Source organism: Lemur catta, chromosome 13 (genome assembly GCF_020740605.2).
Source record: "Lemur catta isolate mLemCat1 chromosome 13, mLemCat1.pri, whole genome shotgun sequence".
In the NCBI taxonomy this organism is placed as follows: domain Eukaryota; kingdom Metazoa; phylum Chordata; class Mammalia; order Primates; family Lemuridae; genus Lemur; species Lemur catta.
This window is the reverse complement of record NC_059140.1, coordinates 38,868,975-38,896,765: the sequence shown is the minus strand read 5'-3', so window position 1 is coordinate 38,896,765 and position 27,791 is coordinate 38,868,975. Positions and strand designations below refer to the sequence as shown.

Sequence of the window (27,791 nt, the reverse complement as noted above, 5' to 3'; positions counted from 1 at the left end):
CAAATTATAATGATTTCACCTTTTGCTGAGGAATAAACCAGGGCTCAGAAAGATGAAATATTTTACTCTCCTAATATCATACAGCCAATATGTTGCAGAGGGGGGTTTTGAATCCAGGACTAAATACAAAATTTGTGTTTTCTAAAATACTCTGAAAGCTAAGTGATTTATAGTCTCCCTAAATGGAAACTATATTTTACCTCCATCATTTCCTTCTTTTTTTTTTTTTTAGACAGAGTCTTACTCTGTTGCCCAGGCTAGAGTGCCATGGCATCTGCCTAGCTCACAGCAACATCAAACTCCTGAGCTCAAGCGATCCTCCTGCCTCAGCCTCCCGAGTAGCTGGGACTACAGGCATGCGCCACCATGCCCGGCTAATTTTTTCTATATATATATTTTTTTAGCTGTCCACATCATTTCTTTCTATTTTTAGTAGAGACGGGGGTCTCGCTCTTGCTCAGGCTGGTCTCGAACTCCTGACCTCGAGCGATCCTCCTGCCTCGGCCTCCCAGAGTGCTAGGATTACTAGGCGTGAGCCATCGTGCCTGGCCAACCTCCATCATTTTCTAAACGACTGTTTTATAACAAAGGTGTCTCAATAAAAGCTCAAAAATATTTGTTGAATGAACCTATAAATTGCTGGGGGGCGTGCTCAATAATATTTTTCTTAAAGATCTTCAATAATAAGGTATAAAATCATCTGCCTGTAATTTTTAAGCGAAATCTTCATTTTAATAAAATAAATCATCATCATATTATTCTTTTTTCTTGGGTTTCTTTCATTATTCTTGAGGTAGAATTCCAAAAGCCTCAATTTGGGGCTGTTGATATCCAATTTGTCCAGATTATGTGTCTTTTCTTTACTGATTAAGAGCTACTAATATTCTCAAAGTTTTATTATCTACTCAGAGTGATGGTGATTCTAAGAGTTATAAGCTTCTATTGAGGGTGGGAAGATAACTATGATGTGTAAGTCACTGGAACCATTGGTTCGCTGAAGTTTAGTGGAAGAGATAATGGTATCAATATTTGGCTTAGATACCTAATAAGTAAGATCATAAAGGTCAATTTATTCTTGAGCAATCACTGATCTCTGGATGTCTCTTCAACTGATATGCAAAATTTAAACTGAGAGGCACACTTATAGCTGTCACACAGAAGAAATGTCTATCACAAATTAGAAAGTATTCTACTCCTTTCTCTTCCAAAATTAAATTTTAAAAATTATCTAAAAATGAAATATTTTTTTTTTCCCTTTTTTTTTGAGACAGGGTCTCACTGCTTTGCCTGGGCTAGAGTACAGTAGTGTCATCATAGCTCACTGCAACCTCAAACTCCTGGGCTCACGCGATCCTCCTGCCTCAGCCTCCCAAACAGTTGAAACTACAGGTGCGTGCCACCATGCCCAGCTAATTTTTGTATGTTTCTGTAGAGACAGGGTCACGCTCTTGCTCACCCTGGTCTCAAACTCCTGACCTCAAGCGGTCCTCCCGTATTGGTCTTTCAAAGTGCTAGAATTACAAGCATGAGTGACTGTACCCAGCTGCTTTATTTTTAGTAATTAGATCACTCAATCTTCTTTGTTACCTTTATACTTACCAGTGTCTCCACTGTTAACTCTTCTTCTAGGAATGGCTTTAACTCGTGCAGGTAAAATGGAGTGTTGTTTATCATACTCAGAAGCAACAACTGAGTATGATCTTTGGAAGACAGTTCTCTTTGCGAGATCAGTATCAGTTATGGGACTGGTTTCCAAACTGCAGATAGAATAAGATGAGAGATAAAAACTTGGAAGAAAAGGTGAATTAAATGTAACTATACATATTTTATAATAGTGCAGGCAAATATGTGAATCTATATTTCAGGTGGAAAAACAAACTCAAAGCCAACTGGACAATCTCTCTTAAATCATAATTTCATCATTTCAAATACAATAACATTTTGATTGATTTCAGAACTGTATTCTAAAACTTATGGTTCTCTTAAATCTACTTTACATTTTAAAGGAAAAAGAAGAAAAGGCATCAAATATTCTAAGCTCCTTTCAGATTCAAAAGCACTGGGGTGGAATTCACATGACATGGTATTCAGAAAAAACAAGCAAATATCTAATTGCAAGTGCACCAAATAGAAAGAAATGGATATGTCCACATGGAAACCTAATAAAATAGAAAGTGAAACTTGGGTTTATTTTTCTTTTGGTACATGAGTGTTATATCATGTTTTTCATTCTTGGGAAATGTTGCCTTAAAGCTCTTTTTAGAGCGTGGCCACATCAAAGTGCGATGAGAGGTAACAAACTGATTTATTTGGAGTATCAGTGTTATACTTACATTCTATATAAGAACTCAGTGATTTCCATTCAGGCTTAAAGTAACCTAATAGTTTTTCTATTTACTATAGCAACATTAAAAAACACTTAAAAAGTTATTATGATGGCTATACAATTTCCTTTATTGAGACATTTTATAAGAAACAGAAATACCTTCCCTTTCTAATTTCTCTGAGACAAATTTACAAACTATTCTTTTCAAGAGTTTTTTCTGTTACCTCATTCTAAATTGGGATATTTTTTGCTTACCTTGGGTTCTGGAGTATTTTTCCATCATTCAAATCAGGCTTAAAATCCTATGTCTCTCAGTAAAGCTTATACATTTTCTAATAAGTGGCTAACTCCCTGGGTGTTTTCTTTAATTACCACCTCTCCAAACTTATGTATATTCTTGTTTGAATAGACTATAAATTCTGTACATAATTGAATGGGGTAAATGTACCTGGATGTCAGTTTGGGCCGTTTGATTCTAGAATGACCAGAGTATAGGAATACATTAACTTAATTCACTTTACATATGGTGCTACTACAAAGCACAGACATTTGTTCTACTTTCAGAAGAAGTTTTTTTACTAACTTGAAAAAAAAATCATTACATAATTAAAAAAAACTTGTTCATATAAAAATAATAATGCTTGTGAAAAAAATCACGCAATACAAGAAAACCCAAAGAAGGAAGCAAACGTGACCATCATTAACTTAACCCTGGCTATGTTGGGACGGATAATTCCTTCTTGTGGGGGCTGTTTTATACACTGTAGAATGTTTAGCAACACCCCTGGCCTATACTCACTAGGATACCAGTGAATTAGCCCAGTTATGACAAACAAAAATGTTTTCAAACATTTTCAGATGTCAGTGGGGAGGCAAAAATCACCCCTGGTTGAGAATCACCGATTTAATAGATTCATTACTCATTATCTTTTTTAATAGCTTGAGTTTATTGAGATGTTTTTACAATAGCTCAAAGATGCCATATTCTCTGAATTATTGTATGCTTAAGAAAGTTTCAACCTGGCTGAATAAAAAATACTTGGGTCATAGTTTCTTTATGATTTTGTGGACATTACACTTACGTGCTCGGGTACCATTATATTTTCACTATATACTGGATAGTTTTCTAAATACGCTTTTCATTAATCATTTGGTTCATTTGATTAACCCATAATCATAAACTTTATGGTTATCACAGTGCTTTTTTAAAAAAATTACAACATAGGTACATGTAATAATGTTCTTAAGATCTTTTTTTATATTTAAGTATGTATGACTGACATTGGGTAAAAACTTCCAAGGTAATATTTTCTTTCTTTTGGAGCTTTAGAGATATTGCTTCCTTTTTTTTTTTTTTTCATTCAAAGTTGTCATAAGAAGCTTCAGTTCACCCTAACTTTCCTTTTGCAAGATAACTTGTTTTTCTCACCTCACATACTTGAAAAATTCTTATTTTTTTCTTAGAGTTTCAATAACTCATGACCTTTCTTTCAGTCACCTGTTGTAAAAATTTCCTTTTAATCTGAAAATTCAGTACTTAAAAAATTTTAATATATAGCTTTATATAAACTTTTTAGTATATTTGTTGGTTTTTCTACCATGAAGATACCAGTTGTTCTCATCTTGGACTGTCCTGTTTTCCATACCTGTTATCTTTGCTCTAATTGCTATAATCTCTTTGTCCTTTTTCTCTTTACTCATTGTGATTATCTTAAACCTTTTCTTTATGTCAATAATTCAGTTTACTGCTCTAAACATTTCTAATTAATTTATTAGTTTTATAATGGTGTTGACTTGGTCTTCAGTCTGTCCTCTTGGCTCTGGAATGTATCTTTTTACTTTATTCTGCTTTTTATCTTAGTCTCACATTTGAGCTTTTGTTTTATTAAATTTATAAAATTATCAAGTTCTTCAGTACTACGGAGTACTGAATTTTCTTTTCCTTGGTAAGTTTTCTTCCAGATTTTGTTTTTCATCTGATTTTTGTATGCCATACTATTTATTTTCATTTTGTTAGTGCTTAAAGTGGACAGCTCTGTTTAGCTCTGCTGTTTGTTCTGATAAGGTATGGGTGGATTTCCCTAGATTTCCTCTCCTACCATATCTGATAGTTTTATTCCCCTCTCAGACACAGATGGAGATTTTACTTAAAATATTCTATACCAGGCAGGGATCACTCTACCTAGTTGGGTACATTTCCCACTTCTGTGGTGGTATTCCCTGGAACCTCAGATGGTTGCTCTGCTTCAGCATGCAGCTGTGGAAAACAGGATTCCCTAGAAGACTGCCAATTTCTGCTGTGACTCTAGTGATGATACTAGGGGATTCTATACTAGAGGATTCTACCTTGATTTTTCCTGGGGTTTCTATTCACTTCCTTAATATACTGTTTTCTAACCTGGAAGGTATTTAATTTCTAGGTATGGTTTTAGCGGTGATGCAGAAGTACATCAGAATCTTCTGTTTCTCTAATATATGGCCACCACTTTTGGAAATTTATGACAACTTGTATAGTTGGAGCTGGTAAATATTTTCCTTGATTTTTCCTGTTTTTTTTTTTTTTTAATTCATTGGGTACTTGGGATGAGAAATTCTCTGATACAGCTTCATGACACCATTTTACCCAAAAGTTCATGCTACTTAATTTTGATCCTAAAGACAAATAACCTGATGATTCATACTTAGACTTGTCTCAAATGGCTTCTAACTCTTTTTAAAAAGTCTATCTCCTTTAGAGACACTTTATTACTTTTATAAGATATAAAAGCCTGTACTATGTTCTTTGGATAAAACATCAATAGCATCTTAAAAAAATTCTGATAAGTAATCTACACAGTTGGAGGGGAAATTTTTTAGGCATTTTTAATGAAAAAAACTACTCACTTGGAAATATAAGTTCCATTAAGCTTATTACAGTATCTATTATACTAGTTGATAATTAAAACTGCATGGTATTCACTCAGTGGCATACCTAACAGGCACATTCTCTTTTCATTCTGCAGATGTCTTCCTTTCCAATGATATAATGTTTCGTTATTCATGCCTGAAATCTTGATGTCATCTTAAACTTATCTTTTTCATTATCCAGTTAGTCAACAAGTCACATTAATTTTTTTCTACAAAATGGCTCTTTTATCCATATCTTTTTCATAACGACTGCCAACATAATCGAATTCTACCCACCTAGCTGACATATTTGATTAAATTTATCAGCTTCTCAATTGACACTGAGACTATCTTTGCATTTTTTATCATGTCATTCTTCCTCTTAAAAAGTTTCAGTGGTATTCTATTTTCTTACGCATTATATTAACATGTTTCTATTCAGTGTTCACGAAACTCTTTTCTCTGCTAATACCACACCTAAGTGAGGAGGCATTGTAAGCAATAATCCAAGAAGTTTAAGATTTATTTTCAGTGCCACTTCTCCCATGAAAACTCAAAGTAACCTTTCCCTACTTCAATTTACTACAGCATTAAATAATATAGTATCATATAATGTAATCTTTTGTTACTTCATTAGTTGAACTTTCCTCTCCAACTAGTCCACCTCTCTCCAAGGACCTTACCTTATTCATACATGTAGTACAATTTTTCTTACTGCCCTAAAAGTTAGCAGAGCTGACTCAAAGTCCTTCCTGAGTCAGAAGGATATATTAAAGAACTTCTAGAACTCTTTTCTAGTTCAAAGTCTTTCTTCCACCTAACACTGCATATTCAACAGAAAGGAGAGAACTAAAATACCTTGGTGGCATAGACTTCATATTGCTCTCTGGCTCTTCAAATACATTAGGACTTGCATCTGGAGTTACTGATATGTACGGGGCAGGTACAGATGTTGACCGTAGATATCTCATTTCATCCTGGAATAGGTTGTCATCTTGATAGCCCACAAAATTTTCATGATGATGCCTGCATTAAATCAAACCCAATAACTTAAAGTACGATGGCAATACAGATACTCTCAATTTTTAATCTCCTTTGTAACAGGAAATGCAGCACATGTAAATCTATAATTAAAGGTGAAGTCATAGATGTAGGTAGGTGAGAATAAAATTCTGATAATTCTATACATAGATCTTCCAGGTACCACAAACATTTCAAATCCAAAATTGAACTCATTTTTTTTCCCTTTTGAGAACTTTTCCATCTTCCAGTGTTTTGGTAAATGATCCCACCAACTATCCAGATGTTTAAACTAAAATATTTCCAAGGTTGTAGTAGGTTTAGCGCTCAACCATCATCATCACTCAAATCCATGATACTAGGTTCTCTCTCACAATCACTGTCTCTTCTCATTGCCTATCATCATGGCCTTGGTTCAGGCTCGTATCAGTTCTTGCACAGACTATTAAAATACAGGCAGTCACTTTTTTGGGTAGAAAATATATGAGTCATACATGAAAAATGTTAGAAATATGAAATGTTCCATGGGTTAGAGGGGTGTCCATTCCCCAGGGAGCCAAAAATATAAAATCTATAATTATGCTATATTAGCATTTTTTTTACATGCTTTACAATTTAATTCTTTCCTTTTCAAACTGGAACAAAAGGTTACGAATCTAAATGCACTGAGTGGTCTGATTGAACCTAAAGATTTGTTGCATTTGGCATCCTGAGGATTTCTGCCTTGGTCTCAAATGTACTTAGTCTCACGTTTTCATTTTTGTTTCTTACTCATTTTATTGCAATAGTAAGTATGAAAATTTTAAAAACCACACAAACTTTGCTGTGCAAAGAGGACAACACCTTCCAAAATGGAATGGCTGGTTGGTAAGCCATGCCAGTAGGCGGTATCTAGAAATCTTCATTTGTCAGCTGATGAAAACGATCTAAAATTTGGCTCATGAAAGGCTGTTTTGGAGTGTCAATTCATAATATGTGAAAGTATAGACTGCATCATCCAGGTTCAATATAGAAAAATAGAAAACTATTAAGGGGCTTCTCTCCATCTTCAGTCATGCACTTTCTCCAGCTTCCACCTTCCATAGGGTGACCTTTTAATTGCAAACCAGTTCATATATTTCCCTGTTTAAAATTCTTCCACTGTTTCCTCTGCCTATGGATCAAATAGAACCTTGGCATGGGCCACAGGGCCCACATTACCTGGCTAACAACTTTGAGCAACATTTCACATATTTCCCCAGTAGCCAGTGCTTTAACAAGCCTGTGATTCCTCAAATGTGTAATGAGATTTCAGTTGTGTCTTTACTCACTTGGGTTACTCAGCCAGAAACTGCTTTCCTCCTGTTATCTGCCTGAAAAACTTTTATTTATTCTTTAAGACCCTGTTAAAGTGTCACCCCTCTGGGAAGATTCAGGTCTTTTCCATCTTTTATGCTCTAATAGCATCCTATATACATACTTCTATTAGAGTACTCGTCACACAACATTTTAAGTGTTTCATTGACAAGCCTGACTTCCCACCAGAGCGTAAGTACATGGAAGCTAGGATTTTATTATATTCATCTTGGTGTTTTCAGGTTCTAGCACAAATCTGGTAGCCAGCTGGTACTCATTTAAATGCTAACAGAGTGAATAATTTAAAAAAATAAAAGACTGCTATAAGAAACATCAGTTTCTTTCTACTTCAGCATTTCACACTATTAACAGACTGAAGCCAGCCTACCAAAGAGTAAAAAGCTAGTCTTACTTTCTAAGACATATTTGGTATTAATAATAATACATGTTAACAAAGTATTTTCATGGTTTTTTAAAATACCTACTCTCATAAAGTGTGTACCTACCAGTCAATGTTGGTCGTGGCAGCTCAGAAAATAAATTTCTAGAGGTTTCTTTATTGTACACAGTATCTAATGTAGTGTGCGTAGTCAGAGCAAATACTGAACTACCCTATGATATTAATCAACAGTAGCTGTTAATCCAAAGGTGATGAAAACAATAACAAAGTCTTATTACCTAGCTAATGTCTGCAGGTAGAGACAAGGCATTTTCACGGGAAGATCTTCAGAAATGCCCTCTTTCACGCTGGGCAGCTGTGATTGGAATGGTTTTGCAGGATGGTAACACAGAATGCTTGGTTCTGCTGCACTGCTCAGGGACAGCAGGAAGAGTGCATTGGCTTTAATCACCTGGTGAGCTTCCATGGTGGGCAAGGCACGAGGGGTCTTGACTTGCATTGGTTTTCTCCTAGATTGTTTGACCTGGCCAAAAAAAAAAATCGAAGTGATCTTTCCCTGCTTACGTTAAAATCCTTAATTTCTTAAGCTAAGTATTTTGAGTTTCTAATAAAAGTTATTAAACACCTGCAAAATTATTTTAAAATGAGATGTTCAAAAACAACATTCAGTTCATGTTCATCCTGAGCTGACTGAAAATGTTTCATACCAAACACAAACTATATTTCTTTTCTTTCCTTGGAAACATTTAAAACCTAACTAGTTAAATCTAAATGTAATTCTTTTTAAAAAAGAGAAAATAATCTCTGCATGTGTATGTTCAACATAATTTTTTTAGTTAAGTGTGCCACTAATGTGAATGATCTTGAGTTTCCATGGGTCCTACAATATAATTAGGGATTAAGGAAAAGAGAGAGGAGACATAGAATAGGGGGAAAAAAGGAGCCAAAAGAAGAAAGAGTAAAGAGAGAGAGAAGGTAAAGGGGAAAAGTTATGTATATGTGTAGAATAACAGACAATTAAAGAATTACACGACAAACATTTTTAACATAGGTTAGTTGTCTTGTATTATCCCAATATATAATTTATCTTTTAATTAAAAACAGCTGACCTAGTACAAATATTAAATTTACATATTTCTGTTATAAAAGCTGACCTTTAATATCAACTATGTGAAATTATCTGATGTCATAATCTGATTTTTATAAGGTATATGCGTATCATATCATTTATAGTATACTGTAGACAGTGTATTTACAGAATGAAGTAAAAATACCTTCTCCCTTGCAGCAGCCTGTTTTTCACGGAGGTACTTTTCTCTACAGCGGTCACATACCAGATACCAAGTGCTTCCTCCTATGCCACCATCACCACAGTTACCAGCCCATCCTCCACAAAAATGCCCAATGCTATTGTAACCTTGTCCGCCGGCATACCGGCCACAACCTTGAAACAACAGCAAAAATAAACATTTAACATTTTAAGTGTCCTTAATAGTTTGATCCTTACTACTCATAGATTAATGACAGGTTTACCTTCTCAAAGTAAGCAAAATGCCAAAGCAAGTATCTGATCTTTTTTTCAGGCTATTAACTATAACAGAGAAATAGCTTGCTTGACCAAAAAGCAATCAATTAAATGATGCTCCAAACATTAAAGATACTTATTTCTACACAGGCAGATTAAAAGAAATATAGGATACGGGTACATTTAGATATACGTAAGAGTTCAATAAAATTATACAAAACAAATATAAAATATTCTGTAAGAATGACATATTTTTCAGGAGTCACATATTTATTAAACATTTGAGGTACAATATGCAGAAAAAGAAAAAAATTTAATCATGTTTACATTAGGTGAATTTTGGAATATTAGTCAATATTATAGAAATCCCTTACATTTACCTAAAATGCAGTCTTCCGATAAAACAATTGATATCTTTTCCATAGGATAATGCCCAAAGAAATCAGTATAATCTAATTTAATTTACGATTTTGAACAGGAAAACACTAAAATCATAGGAGACTTAACATCGGCACCTGCCCTGTGTACACAGACATGCCGCTATTTCCATGTAAGAGACCTCAAAGGCACCCTTTGGGTAATACATACTTTAAAAAATAAACAATATTTCAAAATGTGCTACATTAAAATGAAATAGTATAAAATTGCCTGACCATCATACTGTTAGAATTTCTTTGTTTTTCACAAAACCTATATTGATAATGTACCTTAAAAATGACATTATAAGATACTATAAATTCTAGAAAATAGTTTTCACTACACCTTACATAATTCGTAGAACGGCTCAACTTAGACGTGACCTAGTTCGTTAAAGAAAAAAGTGCTTACATATATGTTCAACAGTTATCGTTTACCTGGGTGAGCTTGTCTCATGTGATAGGTCACCGGGTAAGGATGTGACTCTCCACACAGCTCACAGATGGTGTCTTTCTCTGGTCCTCCTACTGCCAGCTGCGCCATCTCTCCAAACAAATTACCCCTGGGCCTAACTTCTGCCTTTTCTTTTTTCTTTTTTTCCTTTTTGGCCTTCTTATTCTCTTTCTCACACTCTTTCTTTTTAAGGACAGCACAGGAACCAGGACTTGGAAAAATCATATTCTGGGAAGCAGCTTTGATTGTAGCCAAAGAGATGTCTTCCCAGAAAGCCACTAAATGTTGTAAAGTTAAGGGAAGAGGAGATTTAGACTTCATTGTGTGATGCATAGACATTTCAAAAGTGGCTTCGGTTTTCCCATCCTCACACTTTTCATGCAGAGGCGGTTCCTTAAGCATGGACAACACCTTATTTTTGTTGATGCTACCCATCTTAGATATATCTGGTCCATGAGGTGCAATATTAAACATATTCAGTGCAGATGATATTTCCAATGAGTGTCTATTTTTTAACTTGGTTTCTTTTTCCTCTGTAGGCTGTTGGCTATTTAAACTACTCCTTATAGGAGCATGTTCTTTGGAAAGTTCAGGATTAAATTTCAGGAAAGAAGAACAAGCCATTGCATCATGCACTATGCCTTCATGCCACAGGAAAGAGGCAAAGACAGCTCTGGCACACTCAGCCACAGAAGGAGACATGGCTTGCTTGGCTGGCTCTAAAGATTTGGATCCATCTCCTTTGAAAAGAAAACTAGATTTTTCTTTTTTGGGCCTGGTGTGTCTATTAGCACATTTTCGACTTATTTTGGGGGATGCTCTCATTTCCTGTTCATCTTTCAGTGGTGCTTTTCCTATGCTGAAATGAACTTTATTTGAACCTTCATCCACGCTCTTGAATTCACTACTTTCATCACAGGTACTATCTGTTAGACTATTTGTTTTTAAAGTACTTGAGGTGCACACTTCAACCACCTCACTGTGAAGGTTTTCCTGTACCACGTGGGGAGATGGAGCTCTATTTTCAGATCCAGGAGAATCTTTAGAATCCTTTGGTACTGATTTTGGTTTTGGTGATGTCGACCGTCCCCTTAACGGTTCTGTGAGGGGCATTTTCTTCTTGCGGAGGGTGTCTGGATCAAGTGTGTAAGAGTCTGATTTGGAACGTTCTCGAGGAGGATCAAGTTTTGTCTTAACAGGAGCAGTGCTTTTTTGAGGTAGATTTTTATCATGTGGTGAGGAGGAGCGTGAAGAACTAGCGCCCGATGGGCTGGACCTATTGGCGGGGAGAGTCTTTGGCTTAGGAGACGATGACCGAGAACCTGGTCCTGGGGATTCAGCTCTAAAGCTAGAAGACATCCTCCCCTCAGATTTCAGCGTCTGCAAGGTGTTATGGTTGGGCGACAATGACCTACTGTGGGAATCTGACCTCAACTTTGCAGCATCAGATTTTAACATGAGGGATTCACTAGCAGATAAACCTTCTGTACCCCTTGGCTTTTTCTGGTCAGCAGTAGTCCGGCTCATACGTCCATCAGGTTTAAGTGATCTGCTGTGTTTAGAGGACAGCTCTGATTTTCCTGATGTAGAGGCTGGTCTAGAAGATGTTGAGATACTTCCTCGGTCACCTGTATGGTCCATTTCATAATGAAACTTGTTAATAAAATTATAACTGACAATTTAATCAGTAAATACTGAAATAAAAAGCATAGCTACAAAATTTATATTGTTTTTCATAGACAATAATACTTGAAGAATAAAGGAAAGAAGGGCAAGTGGTTCTCACAGAATTTCTATTCCATTATCACATAACCGTTACCACTAAGAACTATTTTCATGAATGTAAAACAGACTAAACAAATAGTATCTATGCACTAGTATGAATTATCAGTGATATCTGAACCTCACCTCTAATACAATAACTAATTAGAATTTAAATTCAGTGAGGGACTAGAAAGAGAAAAAATATAACTGATTTTTTTGAATAAGAAATTATGAAAACATGTATTTTAAATATGAAGTAGAGCTAAATTTCAAGTAGACTGATGCCTCACATCCTTAGAGTAGCAGTAGAGGATTTTTTGAACTAGAAAACTGATTCTATACATAGATGTGCCTATCATTTTCAGGTGTAAAAACAAATACAATTAGGTTAATAAAGAGCTGCTTAGGAGACACTCTATTTTAGTGACTGGATCAGAATAATTTATAATTAACATATGAATGTCCTAAAGCTATTATTTAATTATACGTAATTCAGGAAGTCTATTAATTTTTTTTAATTTCAGAATATTATGAGGGTACAGTTTGGTTACATGAATTACTTTTGTATAGTTTGAGTCAAAATTATAAGTGCGTCCATCACCCAGATAGTGTGGATTGCACCAGTTAGGTGTGAATTTACCCATCCCCTCCTCCCCAGGCTACTAATTACAAACAGGTTATATTCCAAAAGTTCATAAACTTAGTGGGTTAGAACTCAGAGCTTGCGTCCCCTTGGAAACAAGAGAAATGGCAGGATCCTCAGAGTGAGTACTACAAGTCTGAATTATGGGCGCTCAAAGCAAGGAGTTAGGAGAATGACAGAAAAGAATAATCCCATCATTCTAAGGCAAAGCTCTTCTGCATGGATAACATTCGTTTTTGGAATCCTGGCCTTCATTCAGTGTCTCTCTTTTCTACTATTTTATGCCTTCCTTTGAGACATTAGAGCCAGGCTGCCTTTGTCCCCAGCAAGGGTCACAAACTTTATCTTTCCTCCTTAAAATGAAAACGCCTACTCTTAATGCAAGTGATATTAGTTAGTTTTTTGGATAAAAGCAATCTAACTGAAGGGATTCAAGTAGTGTGAAAAACTAAAAACTCATAAACCTTGCTAGAAGTATTTTTATTTTTTGAAAAAGGATTCCTAGGAAATTGAGATGGATTTGTTAACTGGCTAGAATTGTAGGCTTTTCTTTTTTTCTCTTAAGAAAGATGATGTGAACAAATATGGATGATGTAGAAAAATGTTTTTTTGCTTCTGTTTGTGTGTAAGTATGTATAGTCATACTCTAGTTATATATAGGTCAGGACAGTAGTGTTGTAGAATCTGCCCTTCTCGTAGAAAGTACTCAAAGGCAGTTATTTTTGTCTGTTACTCTTTACATATATGTCAAGATGTCAAGAATGGATCTTGGAATACAGTAGGTGCTCAATAACTATTTGTTGAATAAGTAATCAATTCCTATTTTCTTAAGGTTTTTTTGTTTTTGCTATTCCCAACTTTCAGATTCTCTAAGAATCCACTTTTTACAATTATTGCTCCCAAGACCACAGGGCAGAGGTGACAGCAGTCATTGTGTTGTAAGGGCTAGGTGCTTACAAGTTGAGTAATTATGTAGTAAAATAATAGAGTATGGCAAGTAGCCTATTTAGGGCACACTGATGAACTAAATATTTTAATTGCAACATGTCAATGTTTAGGATAATTGTTCTTTGGATGCATAGAAGTAACTGTATTATACATAATGCTCTTCAGTTTCTTACAATGCTTTATTATTCTATCATGTATTTCCTTTATCATATATGCTCTTTTTTTAAATGTAGTATAAAAGACTAGGTTAAATTTTGGGAAAAATTAGTGGGAAAAACCCACAATACAGAATGCTAAATAGTGATGCTATGTTGGGGGAGCACAGATAAACAGATGCACTCTTAATAAACAAGTACTCTTAAATTGTCCCAAGAGTAGTTTAAGAAACTGCTGCCCATTTTGCCTTATGGACCTATTAATGGCATAGAGCAAATTTGATAAACAAATTGTATTTGGTAGAATTAAACACCAGCCTAGTATGGTTATAATTTGGAGTATGTGATGTTCAGAGTATCACATTCTCAGATTTTTGTTATTACTCTGAGAGTTGCAAACATTTTTATTGCCTTTATCAAAACATTTATTTCAGAAGCTGAACCATACATAACGGGGAATCTAGACAAATAAGTAGTAAACCTTTTATATTTGGTACCTCTCTCTCCAAAAAATCGATTTGTGGACTAAAAGAGGTTTGCTTTCTAATTTATAAAAAAGGACAACTTGTTTTAGGATTCCTAACATAATGGGAAGGGTTCCTGACAAAGATTATCTACTACCCATCTCAGATGTGTCCTAATGGATGACCTGTGCATCTGTTGCCTGCAAAGAAATGGTGAATACATGCTGATGCTACATCTAGTCCTAGGAGCATAGGCACTCACAAGGGAAGGTATTTCCTCATAATAAGAACATCCTCTGTGTTTGGCTAACAGTGGAATCTGTCAAATATCAGGAACATCACTTGCCATATATGAGCAAAAAAGTTTGTTATATAGAGAGTGTCAGAAAGTATAGGCATCTGTATATCTTATTTCTATACCTCTAGTAGTGGTGAATATTTTCTTAAGATCTGTAAGTAGCAATACCTAATTATCTGCTCAAGTTCAAGTTGTATAAATAATGGCAGAAGTATTCTTCTCTGAGATGTATTTGTCAAATCATAATTACATCCTTTTGAAAAAAATTTACTTTTCTAAAATATGTTTCATTTATTTTTTAAAAAGACTATGTTAAATTTGTTAAGTCCATATGCTAATTAATTTATGTTTATCTTACTCATTTGGGTTTCAAATGTTTTGTAGCATGTAATAAATATTACTAAAAATTGTCATGTTGTGGCTACTCCAAATATCAATAAATATAAACAAATTCTGTTAAAAATCTTCAGATTATACATAATACTTTCACATTCATCTCTTAATTTAGTTTAATGATTATATTTATAATATGTAACTTTAAGTGATAATATGCAAAAATTTTTTTCTAACCTCAAAGGAATCCTGAATAAATAATAATGCAGGACAAAACAGAAATTTAGTGCATTTGAACAAATTAAATAGTACTAAACATGTTAAATGCTAAGTATTCATTTACTAAATGACCCCATATGACTTTTTTCATGCTGAAATAATAAATTATAAGGTTATATGATACCACACTATAATACACCACAAAAACTATAGTATAAATGTCATAATACATAGTATGTATCAGGTTACACGATACTATATGCCACTAAACACAATACTATATCCTATATATTATACAGATCAGGTTATACAATACTGTTTACTTTACTTTACATTTCCAATTTATATATTTATTTTATACTGTCAATTGTACAAAGGAGAAATATAAAATTATTTTACTCATTTCTAAGGAAAAAGAAAATTAGTAATTAATTTTCTTAAACAGAAATTCAAAATTGAAAAACTTATGCAATATATTAGGCATTGCTACAAAATTTCTTTTTGATAAAATTTTCTTAAAATATAGGATTTTAAAAGTTTAAATGTTACCTTAAGATAAAAAATTTGAGGTGTCTACAGTATTTTAAAAGACAAAAAGCATATTTTTGAATTACCTGAAATTTTGTCAATTGTCAATAGTTTAAACATTTCTAAGTTGAAAATATTAAAACTAAGTCATTAAGAAAATACTATAAGAAAGATTCATGCCAGACAGGACAGGTAGGTTTATATATGAGTCCTAGTAACTAAGTTAAACCAAAAAGACTTTAATTATCAAAATGTTTCTTCTAAAAAGCTAAAATAGTAAAAATGATTTCTATATTATATAACAATAAGTTCAAAAACTAAACTGTCACATAAGTTACTATATTCTTATAGATAACAATGTGCTTTATGCCGTATACATATATCATCTTTTTCTGACAATAATGATTTTAAAAATTCCCCCAATTAGGCATTTCTTTCTCTATACCTATTTATTTTTTAAGATCTCATAAAGGTTTAAAATTAAATAAGAGTAATATTTAACCTATAGATATAATAAACATGCATAACAATTAGATAATCTATAGTATATTAAATAGGAACATCATAAATTACCCCAAACATATACAAATTTAAATAAAATGATACACTTCAATTAAAAAAATGGAATGGGATGAAAATGACTGACGTGAACTAAAACTTCTTTATTGACACTTCCTATGTTCATTAAAAATGGCCCATCCATGAATGCATGTATACCCACCCTTCAGTTTGTGAGACAGAGATGAGAGAGCAGAGGCAGGCCCAGCTACACCATAATTTTTGTAAATGCGCTCACGAGAAGCAAGGTTGCGAGATGGAGATTCTACAGTGAAAAACATTGGCAAAGAAGCAGCACAGATTCAATGGAAAAAAAAATTTAGCAGATAACACAAGCAAAAACAAAGCATTTCAAATGGTATGCAACTATAAATTGTTATGTTAAAAAGTTTATATTCTGCTAAATTTTTCAACAAGTTTATGTTTCTTTAAAGCTGAAAACAAAGGTCAAATTAATTAATTTAGATTAATAATATGTGTTAATGTATCTAAATGTGTTAACTTAAAAGTAAGGCTCATGGCTCTGATTAAATCAAATTTGAGCATTTCATTTTAGGCTAATAATTCTTTAGCTTAGTTTTCTTTAATATGGTGCTCATTTACATATAAATAAAGGTTTATAAGTAATTTTTTTATGGTGGAAGTTAAAGAAATGTTACTTACAGTTTAACCTATTGTCACCAGGTTTTCTTTCTTTCTTTCTTTTTTTTGGGGGGGTCATTTGGTTTTCTGAATGGACCCATTACTGTGATTTTCCAGAACATATCTTAGAATGGACCCAAGTTGACACTTATGTTTGGCTACTTTTCGGAGTCTACCTTCAGTGAAAAAGTTAGTACTAACCCCAGTATTTAGTGTTTGTTTTATACTTTCTATTTCTGATATAAAATTTTATTTATAAAAAGACTCACAATACAAAGCAAAGAAAATTTACAAGTCACTGGAAAATGTTCAATGATTTACCATGCAGAAAATGAAGGACTTAATATTAAATAATTTATATTTTTTCAAAGAATTAACAGAACCTTTAATGTACAGTTTTTTTAAAAGCAATAAGCTAAAAACATCTCTATCTGAATCTGAAAAAAACTCACTGTATTTAAAATTTTAACTCATAGCAATTAAAATAATCAGTTAAACTGAAATAAATTTAGGTAATGAGATAATTTTCTTACTATTATTGAAATAAAAAACTAGATACAACACACACTCTTCTCAAAATAATAAAAGCCCTGTTTTTGTCTGATTCACTATTATGGCCCAGATGAAGATGAATGACTCATAAATTAAGAAGTCATTCAATGTAAGGTACTGAGTATATATTATGTGTCAGACATTATTCTAGGCATTGGAGATACAATGAACAAAAACAAAGCCCCTGCTCTCATGGAGCTTATATGCAGGTGAAAGGACAGAGTATGAACAAATAAGTACACACTATATCAAGTGCTGATAAACTCAGGAGTCATAAGCATATAGATGTCAGGTGCCAGTCCATGACTGGATAACAACCACTTAGGGAGTGATGCCTAGAAGAAGCCAAAGCTCTGGGACATTCCTGGGAATATAGAATAGATGAGGATGCAGAAAGGAGACTAGAAATGAGTAGTCAGTGAGGTAGGAAATATCCAGCAGGCAAATGAGTATATTTCTAGGAAGAAAGAGAGATAATCTCTGTCACATACTACTGATAGATCAAGTAAAATGAGATCTTAGAATTGACAATTGCATTTGGCAATACAAAAGTCACAGACTGACTAGAGCAGTTCCTGTGGATAGGGACTAAAGCTCAAATGCAGTGGGTTTAAGAGAGACTAGGAGGAGTAGATGGAGAGACAGTGATATATATGTCATAAAACCATCTGCTAAATTCTTAATTATTTTTAAGCATCCTTCATTTGAAGAAATCTATAAACCCCCAAAGATGCCATGTGCTGCAAATTCTTATACTATTTAAATCTCGTGTAATACATAGGCTGTAGCTATCACTGAAAATATCAGTTAGGAGGGCAATATATTTCTCTTCTTTAAGAGAAGAAATAGAAAAGTGGCAGCTTCTGAATGGAAGAGTTAATTCAAGAGAAATTCAGCCTGTCAATGTAGGACTAGTCTCCTGGCCCGGCTGCTAAAATCTGAGAAGACTAGGTTCAGCAGAGAGATACAGGAGTAGGAAATCAGAATACCACCTTAAGCGGAAGCATTCATAAATAGAAATGTGAAAAACTACAAGGACACTTGTAAGATAAGATGTTAGAGGTATAAGGACAAACTCCTGAAAAAGAGTTTGAAGCCAAATGGCCTTGAAGTCTTTTCAATATGTTACAAAGCCTAGAGAGACTGGATTCCTAGGTATGATTCAGAGTGAAAAACAAGAAACATTTTTTGAAATGGAAGTCTAAAACACGGTTATTATTAAATGAATAAAGAAAGGAAGCTGTGGTTAGAAACATGTGCTCTACACATAAAATTTTTACAAAATCTACTCATGTTTAAACATACTTTGATAAAGTTATAGTTGGCTTTTAAAAAGATCTGTATTGTTTAGTTTAAAAAATGGAAGCAATCCATACAGATACATTGATATCTATGCACAAAAGAAAAACAACTGAGTGACTTTTTAGAATAGGGATTAAATAATCATGTTCTTTAAAGAAATACTGTTACACAGACAAGACAACCAATTATTATATTTATTTCCATAAAATTTTGATTCTTTTTTGATTATCATAAAGGTAAAGAGGATAATAGTAAAAATACTTTAGAAATTCAGGATTTTTCTTCAGAGCCCATTTGAAGTCAATGTTATTTGTTTACTACAAAACTTCCTCTTATAAAACAACTTGGTTCTTTATGTGTCATTTTGTTTTCCTTGTTCTGAATCCTAAGTATCAAGTTCCCTGAGTCACTTCAGTTTCTAGTCACAGAAACTTTGAGTTCACCTTATATTGTACTTTAAAAAAATTATTCTCTAAGTACTGACGACAATAATAAAACAGCATAACTATTCTTGTTAATAAGAAAAGAATTATCACTTCAGTTTAACAATGACAAATTGTGGTTTTGCTGTAATTATCAGGACTCTGACCTTATCATTGAGATCAAAAACTAGAAGAATCAAGGCACCTATCACCATCTGGCAGGTTTGGGGATTTAAAAAGTAGCATGATACTCTTCTTGAAGGTTGAGTCAACAATTAGGCAATGATCTGAAATGTCACATTTCACAATGAAAAAATCAGTAAATACATCAAAAGCCCATAATAACAGGATTGACTATTCACGGATTCTGATATAAACTCCCACAAGTACTGTACTTCAACAATGTCACAAGTACATGAAGTAAAACTCAGGTTATAGCAATTATTTTAGAAAAGGATAAATTTTAGTGTTAAATGTAGTTTAACATCTCATTTGCTTATTTCCTATTATGTGCTATCATCAAGCTGTGACATTACCAATAATATGCTAAATTATTGGTAGGAAATGTCAAAAGAATTTTCCACAGATATTGGGAAGTACTATAATGGAAAAAATAATCTTTGACATGTAATTTTGCTTCTTATGTTGTCCAGTTCTCAATTTGAGGAAGCAGACTACAGTTATAAATTTTATAGTTCTATATGCAATCCTAACATACATATTTGAAAGAGCTTAAGGAAGTTTTATAAGTCTTATAACAATGTTCAAATTTCACTGTATTCTGTTCATGCTTTACGTATCTACATTTATGTGATTGTATTTTTTAAAATATAAAAAAGAAATCTTCTAATTCTATAGATCCTTCACAAACAATGATAAGACTTTGCCACATTTGTGGTCAAATGATACGAACAGTGTTGTTGACCTTCTTCACCCAATTCAAATCCCAATAATTGTACATTTGTATTCTCTGAATAGAACTTCAGAAATTTTAGATGGCATAGCCTCCTATAATAGGCAGCAAATGGTTAGGTCTAGCTTATAGTTCAGATATTCTGGAAATTAATTATTTTTAAATAAATATTTAAAAAATAATTAAAAACTAGCTTATTGGTTCTTGTAGAGGCAATATATAAATTATACTGTCAACTGGCCAAAAGATGTGTGTAACCAAACAATATGCAGCTAAATATAAGCATAATTAAATGTAATCATTATTCCCACTTCTTCTAACAGTGTTTCAGAGGATTCAAATAAGGTGACAGCGATGATTATTCCATTCTCTTAGCTACGGCAGCTGTCTGAACTGACAGCTTTAGATACAACATCACCGTACAACCAATACATTCACTGTCCTTCTTGTAGTAAATTTATCAGAAGAAATATGGAATTATGTGAACGGTAAAGGACCTTAAGATATGAAATAGGATCTAAAACTTAGTTAAATAAATGTTAGCATACTAAAAGAATTATAAAAGAATGAACAATAGAACATTTCCAGATTAAGAATAAACCAGAAATAAGCTTTTCACTAGACTATGACATTAATCCACATGATCTGAACACAGAAAAAAGAAAATACACAAAGTAGGTATCCCCTAAAATGTAATGTTTCTCTAAATGACTTCTAGTCATAACTGAACTTGAATAAACCATACTTGTAGCATATTACTGAATATATAGTAAATCTCTAGTAAATATGGTTAAGGAAAATAATATTCCAGAAAACCACATTATTTCAGGGTTTATGAAAGCTGAGACAGGAAAATTCTGAGCATAATTTGATAGGTATGTACCCCATGGTTTAGAAAGAATAACTTCAAAAAATCCCAAGAAAAGACTGGATTGCTTCTGAAGCAATAACTTGAAACACAAGAGGGCTGGCCACACTCTCAAAAACAAAAATCTCACTTTCCACAAATTGCTTATTATTTGCAAGGGAAAAACTACTAAGTATACATCAGAGAAATCAGATACTTTGATCAAGTGATTAACATCAACCATAATCATTTCCTGTCTCCAGAAGTGGTAGCCTGAGGACACAACACTTACATAGCACAAAGACAGCTAAAACCTAAATCAGAAAAAAAAAAAAGTGCTTTTAGGATAAGGTACTTTTAACGTAGTATTTGCAGAAAGAAGAAAAAGGCAGATATCGTCAATCTGCTGCCTCAAAATGGGGATATAAGTTAACTACAGATGACGTAAACGGACTACATTCTTTCTTTATTATGAGGGGAGTAGAGGATTTTTGTTTCCTTAGTCTCTAACAAACACTGAGAAGCTCAATCAGAACAGTCTTTTGATACTCTGAATTACCCACCTGGCAAAAGTTTATTTAGGGATGTTGTTGTTGAGGGATTTAAGGTATAAAATAAGAAGGCTGGACTAAATGACCTCTTGTCTGTTCCAAGTCTTGCAGTCTATGTAAGGTAACTTAAATGTAGTAGGAAAAAAACCACTGGGGGGAGTTAGCAGACTCTCATATTCAAGTCCTAGATTGGCCAACTAACCGAATGACTTTGGGCAAGTCACCAAGAATTCTCTCATCTAGAGAGCTGGATGACTTCCTAGGCCCCTTGAACACTAGAAATTATGCCATCATATGACAAATGGCTGCTCATAGTGTAGATTTCTCAAATAAACTGAAGGGGGGAAGAAAGATAATCGAATGATAAAGATGAGGAGTCTGATTTAAAAAATAAATATATTGTTTTGCTAAGCTTCAGTAATGAGATATACTACAGTGTAGAAGTTTGAGAGAATAACAAAGTGGGAGATATGTCGACCTAATCCTTTCTAAATTTAATTAAGTATAAAATCATGAGAATGCTTTAATGATTCATTTTACTAAAAATGTATATATGAATTATTTAATAGTGTATTTTCAACTTCTTAGTCAACAATGCCATCTTTAGTTATGAGAATGCTAAATGTTTCTCATTTTCAAATTATATTACAGTCTATTGGAGCCAAGTTATCCAACTAAACTCATTTTTTCTTAAAACCAGCTTTTTGTTTTGTATTTCTGGTATTAGATAAGCATACTATGTTTCAAAACAGAGTACAAAAGTGGATGTCACTCGAGACTGGCTCCCACAACTGTGATTAGCATGTCCTGTGCATTTTACTGCCTAAATATTTCTAAACTTGTTACTTTTTCTGCATCCCCCCTGCAATCAACCTTAATTTAAGCCCTACTCAGCTTGTGTCTGGACTCTCTGCCTCCAACATTCTTTCTCCAGGACCTTTTCCATAATATTTTCAGTTACCTGTCATAAATGTAAAACTGATCATATGTTATTCTTTTTGTTTAAAATTCTGTGGAACTATCTAGAAGTCATTTTGAGAAACATTACATTTTGGGGGATATCTACTTTATGTATTTTCTTCCTCTTTTCTCAAACCACTAACACAGGCTCTCCATGCTAAATTTGAGCTGATAACTGCTTTCTATTTTACTTAGAAAAAACAAACAGAACATTCTTGTGCTCCCAACACTATACATTCTTTTATGTGATGGAAAAACTATTTGTGCCCTTACTTAGCCAAACTTTCCACTGTGCACTGGATCACATCCCCTCTTCTATGCAAGAATGTTGTTCCAGCAATTCTCTCCTCTCCCCTGCAGCATAAATTTTTTTCCTCTATTGGATTACTCTCATTAGAAAACAATCCTGATGTTCCTTTTTTTCTATTAACAAACAGAACAACAACCTCTCCAAATCTCACATTTCTCTCCTGGTGTCCCTCTACTTTTTCCCTTTTCTTTACAGCAAATCTTGACAGATTTCTTCAAACTCATTGTCTCCAATTTCTCTTTCCCCGCTCTTTTCTCTTGAACCCACCCTAAACCAGGTTTTAGAGTTTGATTACTCCAAAATGGTCCTCTGCATGGCCAGTGCTTAGAACAGTGCCTGGTAAGTAGGTGGTGCTCAGTCAATACTTGCTGATTCAATGGGTTTCTCTAACTTAGCTCATGTTATCCTCACAGTTGGAATGCTACCATAAACTCCTTTCCCATTCCCATCCTCGTCTGATCAATTCTTATGAATCCTTCTCATGAGGAGCTGCTGCTTTTTTGAATGCTTTCTTTAACCTCTCCTGGCCGAGTCAGGAGCTTTCTCTCCTATGTTTCCACTGCATCCTGAAAATATTGCTCCTTCAGCACTTAAAACATGCCATCGATTTTTTTTTTTGAAATATAGCTATCTCTTACAATATTCTAGAAGCACTTCAAGATCAATAAACATATTTTATTAACCTTGTTGGTCTCCATAACCTAGCATAGAATAGATACTTAATAAAAGCAGGTGAATAAATGGAAGAATGAATAGCCCATCTGAAGAAAGATGGGAATGAAGGGTGAAATAAACACAGGAACCAATAAGGAGGTGGGGGAAGAGGGAGAGATAAAAGGTAATATCTACTCAAGAGAAAACAAATGCACTACGAAACATTGTCTTAGAAGCAGCATCAGCATTCTTTTTGGTTTGGATTCCTAGAATGAAGCGAAGGATGGATGAAGAAATTACTGATGAAGAAGCAGAAAACCTTGGTCAAGGCTTTTAAACCATGAGGAGATGGCTCAGCTGAGTGCAGATAAATTCACGCCCATACTAAAATGATTAAGATTTGTAGGGACACTACAGATGTTACAGCCAAAATTAAAATAAATATACTGGTTGTTGTGACAGATGCTATAAGTTCAAGTGTGAAAAATTCAAACTTTAATATTTGAATAAAAGCTGACCCTGATTTCCTAAAGTCTTTGATGAAAATCATCACTTAATTTTTCTTTAGGAGCAGGAAAAGATCTTTTTAGAAAAGCAGCTTAGTGTCACAAAAGTAGTTGGAGGAAGAACAGAGATTAAAATACAGGTCTCCTTCCTAGATCAAATGCTACAACCACAAACCTTCACAGCAGGCCAATAAACAAACAAATTGACAAATGCTGTGCTGTGACTATAATTCAGGACAGAAATGATCTCTTAAGTCTTACAAAGTTGGCTTTATACTAACATTCATACTAACATCTGAATATAGTCTAACTATATGTAAGAATTAATCTCAAAATAAATAATCAATCAAGTTATACTTTTAAAAAAGACCAAAAAGTAGCTAGGAAACCTCATTTGTCCCTTTCTACTATAAATTCCCCCATGAAACTCATTCTACACAGAGAATAAGACTGCTCTCTCTTAAGACTGTGACTTCTTCCACCTTTTCCTTGGAGTGTGATAGAGATTAAGTGCTTGCATCGAAATGCAATAATAATATAGAAAGATAACATTAATTGGGCATCGCATTTTATGGAGGAGCTCAGACATGTCAAGTAACTTAACTGAAGCCAGTAAGTTGCTAGAGGGGAAATTTGAACTGAGTCTTTCCATGACTATGTCTCTACAAGTTAACAAAGTGCACTAGCATGTTAGCATTTTCAAATGTAAATAAATATTCATGCACATACCCAAATGGACTTTATGTATGAGTATAATAGAAAAACTCTTGTTGCAAGGTAACCTAGAGCTATCATATTTGTGCTTGAAAGTACTATATATTTTGACATATATTATACATTACATGTTTAAATCTCTGGGAGAATAGTAAATTGTCTTAAGCTTTATTTGCCACTTTTCTCCCCGCCCAAAAAAAAGAAGTAAACTATTTAGCCTCTTGGACAGTAGGTAGAAAGAAAGTGATAAAATGCTATGTTAAACATAGATATTTGGATAAACCTAGAATTATTATACATCATATCATCACAGTATAATTGGTTTTAATTACTTTATTAATTTAATTACTAAGAGAAAGAAATATTCTTTCTCTTCTTTGAAGATGTATTCCAAGTAACACCAGAATATCTATTATAGGATAACAAGAAATATATGATCTTAAATTGAAGCAGTGATAATCTTAAATGTCTATAGTCAATAATCACACCTTGAATGCCTATGATGTGTAAGACACTGTAAAGAGTGACAGGACATAAAATGATACTTTCAAAAGGAATGAGGAAAGATAATGAAAATAAGGAGTATTCTTAAAGCAGTCACAGATATCATTCCCCACCTCAGTCTACTAGAATCTTACTGCCAAATTGCTTTCCAATTCTAAAAACTACATAACTATTTTCAAAATTATACAACAGTAAAGAAAAATTTTATATACATACTTCTCTTTCTCATTCCTCTTCGTGCTAGCACACACACAGTAAGACAAGGAAAGTTTGTAACTTTTATTTCTGTAATTATTCTACTTCACTAGAATAATAGTTGAAATAATTTGTATGTATATAAAATAATTTTGCTAATTTAAATATTACCCAATTATGTGCTAGATTATTTTAAATTCCAAAAATCAGTGAAAAAATATACTTCAGAAAAAAAAACCCAAAGAATTACTGATAATAATGCTCATAGAAATGCGAGATAAATTTAAAGTGTGGGGTAGTTTATGTGTGTCTTTGCAGAATTTGTCTAGTAAACTGAAAACTTGGATTATTATATTTAGGAAATCTTTCTTTTCAAACTATGCTACATTTAAAAAATTAAACTACAAAAAGAGAGAAATAATCAGTTTGAACAAAGCTAATACTCTAGATGTCAGAACCAAATATAAGCAGAAATTTAAAATATATATGTTAAAAAGATTTTGCATTATTTATCTAGGCAAGGGTGAATATTTAAAACATGGCTTTTGTAGTCAACAGAGCTGAACATAAGTTCTGGCTCTACCATTTTATTATGTATGTTTCTGGGGCAAAGCATTTATCCTCTCTAAGCCTCTGTGTCTCCTTACCTGTAAAACAGAGATAACAGACATTACCTCAAATGAGTATGTATTAAAGTGCTTAAGTATGGTATTTAGTACTTAGTGGTGACTATAAGCAAATTTAGTAAATATCGTCTTCTGCATAATGTTTTATTTTAATATTACAAAAGTATAAGACAAAAATGATTCTCATTTTTCTAATTAGCACAGGGAAGTTCAGTATGAATAAGCCATCTTCTAAAGCAAGGTGAATGCTAGTGAGATGCACGGCAGTGAAGTAAGTTTAGGAAAGAGTATCTTACTCAGGGAGTCTTCACAATGAGCAGTCTGCCACATTTACCTTTCTTAACACAATGTAAAAAGTGCCATTCTGAATTATTTTCAAAACATTAAAGCTACTGTTCAGATTTCATACTTTTTTTAGTTGTGCTAAAGATTGAGACTTCTGTTTTCTGGAATTTGGAAGTCAGACTTCAGTAATATTCTACTGAGAGTAGGAAGTTTTAAAAAAGATCTAATTCCTATTGTTGGAGTATGGGCAAGTAATTGTTCAGAAAATTGACAATTGAGACATATCTGGACCATGATCTCAAATTTGTTCCAGGATGGTGGTAAAGGAAATGTGGTATTGATAACAATTATACACAATGTGCATAAAATTATATTGACACAATGTCACTTGGAAACCTGTTATCCCCCAAAAGAAGAAAATCAAATTTTATTATGATCTGTATAGTTTGTTTTGAAATATTTTATTAAACTTGGTAAAATAAAAATAGTAATTACACTTGTTTTTGTGAAGACTTGCAATAACCCTTTAGAAGAATAAAAAAGTCCTTACTTAGTTCTTTTGTCTGCTCTGACATGGGCAATTTCTCTTTTAAAATTAAATTTGAATATAAATAAATTTGAATGTTCTAATATGAATTTTCTCCCTGACCACAGTTTTTTTTTCCTTTTTGATTTTTCCCTTATCTTTACCTTTAAAATTTCCTGCAACCCAGGTATTACATCTAAATGTAAAAAGTCTGTTGCTCCAAAATAAACTAAGTCTTCACTTCTCTTTCATTCTTCTGAAATAATACTTTATCATGAAAAAACTATTTCACATGTGACACTATCTTGTTTCCTTGAAATTCTTCTCTTATGAGACATTCAAGTGAATATTTACATGAATAGAGATGATAAACTAAAAATTGATAATTATTTATATTTCTAAACTAATTTCATTAAACTTCCCTAATGTATAGTACAAATCCAGAAAAGCTTATACTCTTGTATATTCTTTACCTAAGGTGGATAATAATGTAATAATGAATAACATCATTTGGAAGCTATATACTGCTCTGGTTCTTAGTAAAAACTAAACCAGCTAACATTCTCTTAAGTAACCCTAATAACAGTTATCAAAGTATTTTGTAGAAAAATAACTTAAGTGTGAAAGCACTTTAACAAAGCAAGGAGGTCATGCATTTCAATGCAAACAATGGTGTACAATATGAAACTTTCATAAACTATCTCATTTCGTCAGTGCACTTATATATTATACAGTCAACATGAGAACTGAATGCCAAGAAGAGCACATTGTTGTCACATTGCAAGGAGCTTTGAGAAGTTTATGTGGAAGGCTCAGGAGGTTATTAAGAAAAAAGAACACTTAGTCAAGTGTAATTTGTTTGGGTCTCTTTTCCAAACCAGTGTAAGTTACTATCATGAATGAAGGGCTAGCAATCCTAAAGCGCAGAGCTGGAATCAAATGATTAATGTATTAGGAACAAAAACAACAGCAAAATAAAAAAGAAAGAGAGGAAACAACAATTTGAAAAA

General features: G+C 33.3%; 1 protein-coding gene across 1 annotated transcript in view; it reads right to left on the bottom strand.

Moving 5' to 3' along the window:
* Window positions 1-27,791, bottom strand: part of MYCBP2 (MYC binding protein 2) — a 259,243-nt gene that overhangs the window by 32,232 nt on the left and 199,220 nt on the right. Inside the window, exons 56-60 of the mRNA XM_045567320.1 lie at window positions 10,347-11,990; window positions 9,242-9,411; window positions 8,246-8,490; window positions 6,071-6,238; window positions 1,600-1,757 (exon numbers count right to left, since the gene is read on the bottom strand). Coding sequence (XP_045423276.1) covers window positions 1,600-1,757; window positions 6,071-6,238; window positions 8,246-8,490; window positions 9,242-9,411; window positions 10,347-11,990 — 2,385 coding nt within the window. The remainder of the gene's footprint in view (window positions 1-1,599; window positions 1,758-6,070; window positions 6,239-8,245; window positions 8,491-9,241; window positions 9,412-10,346; window positions 11,991-27,791) is intronic.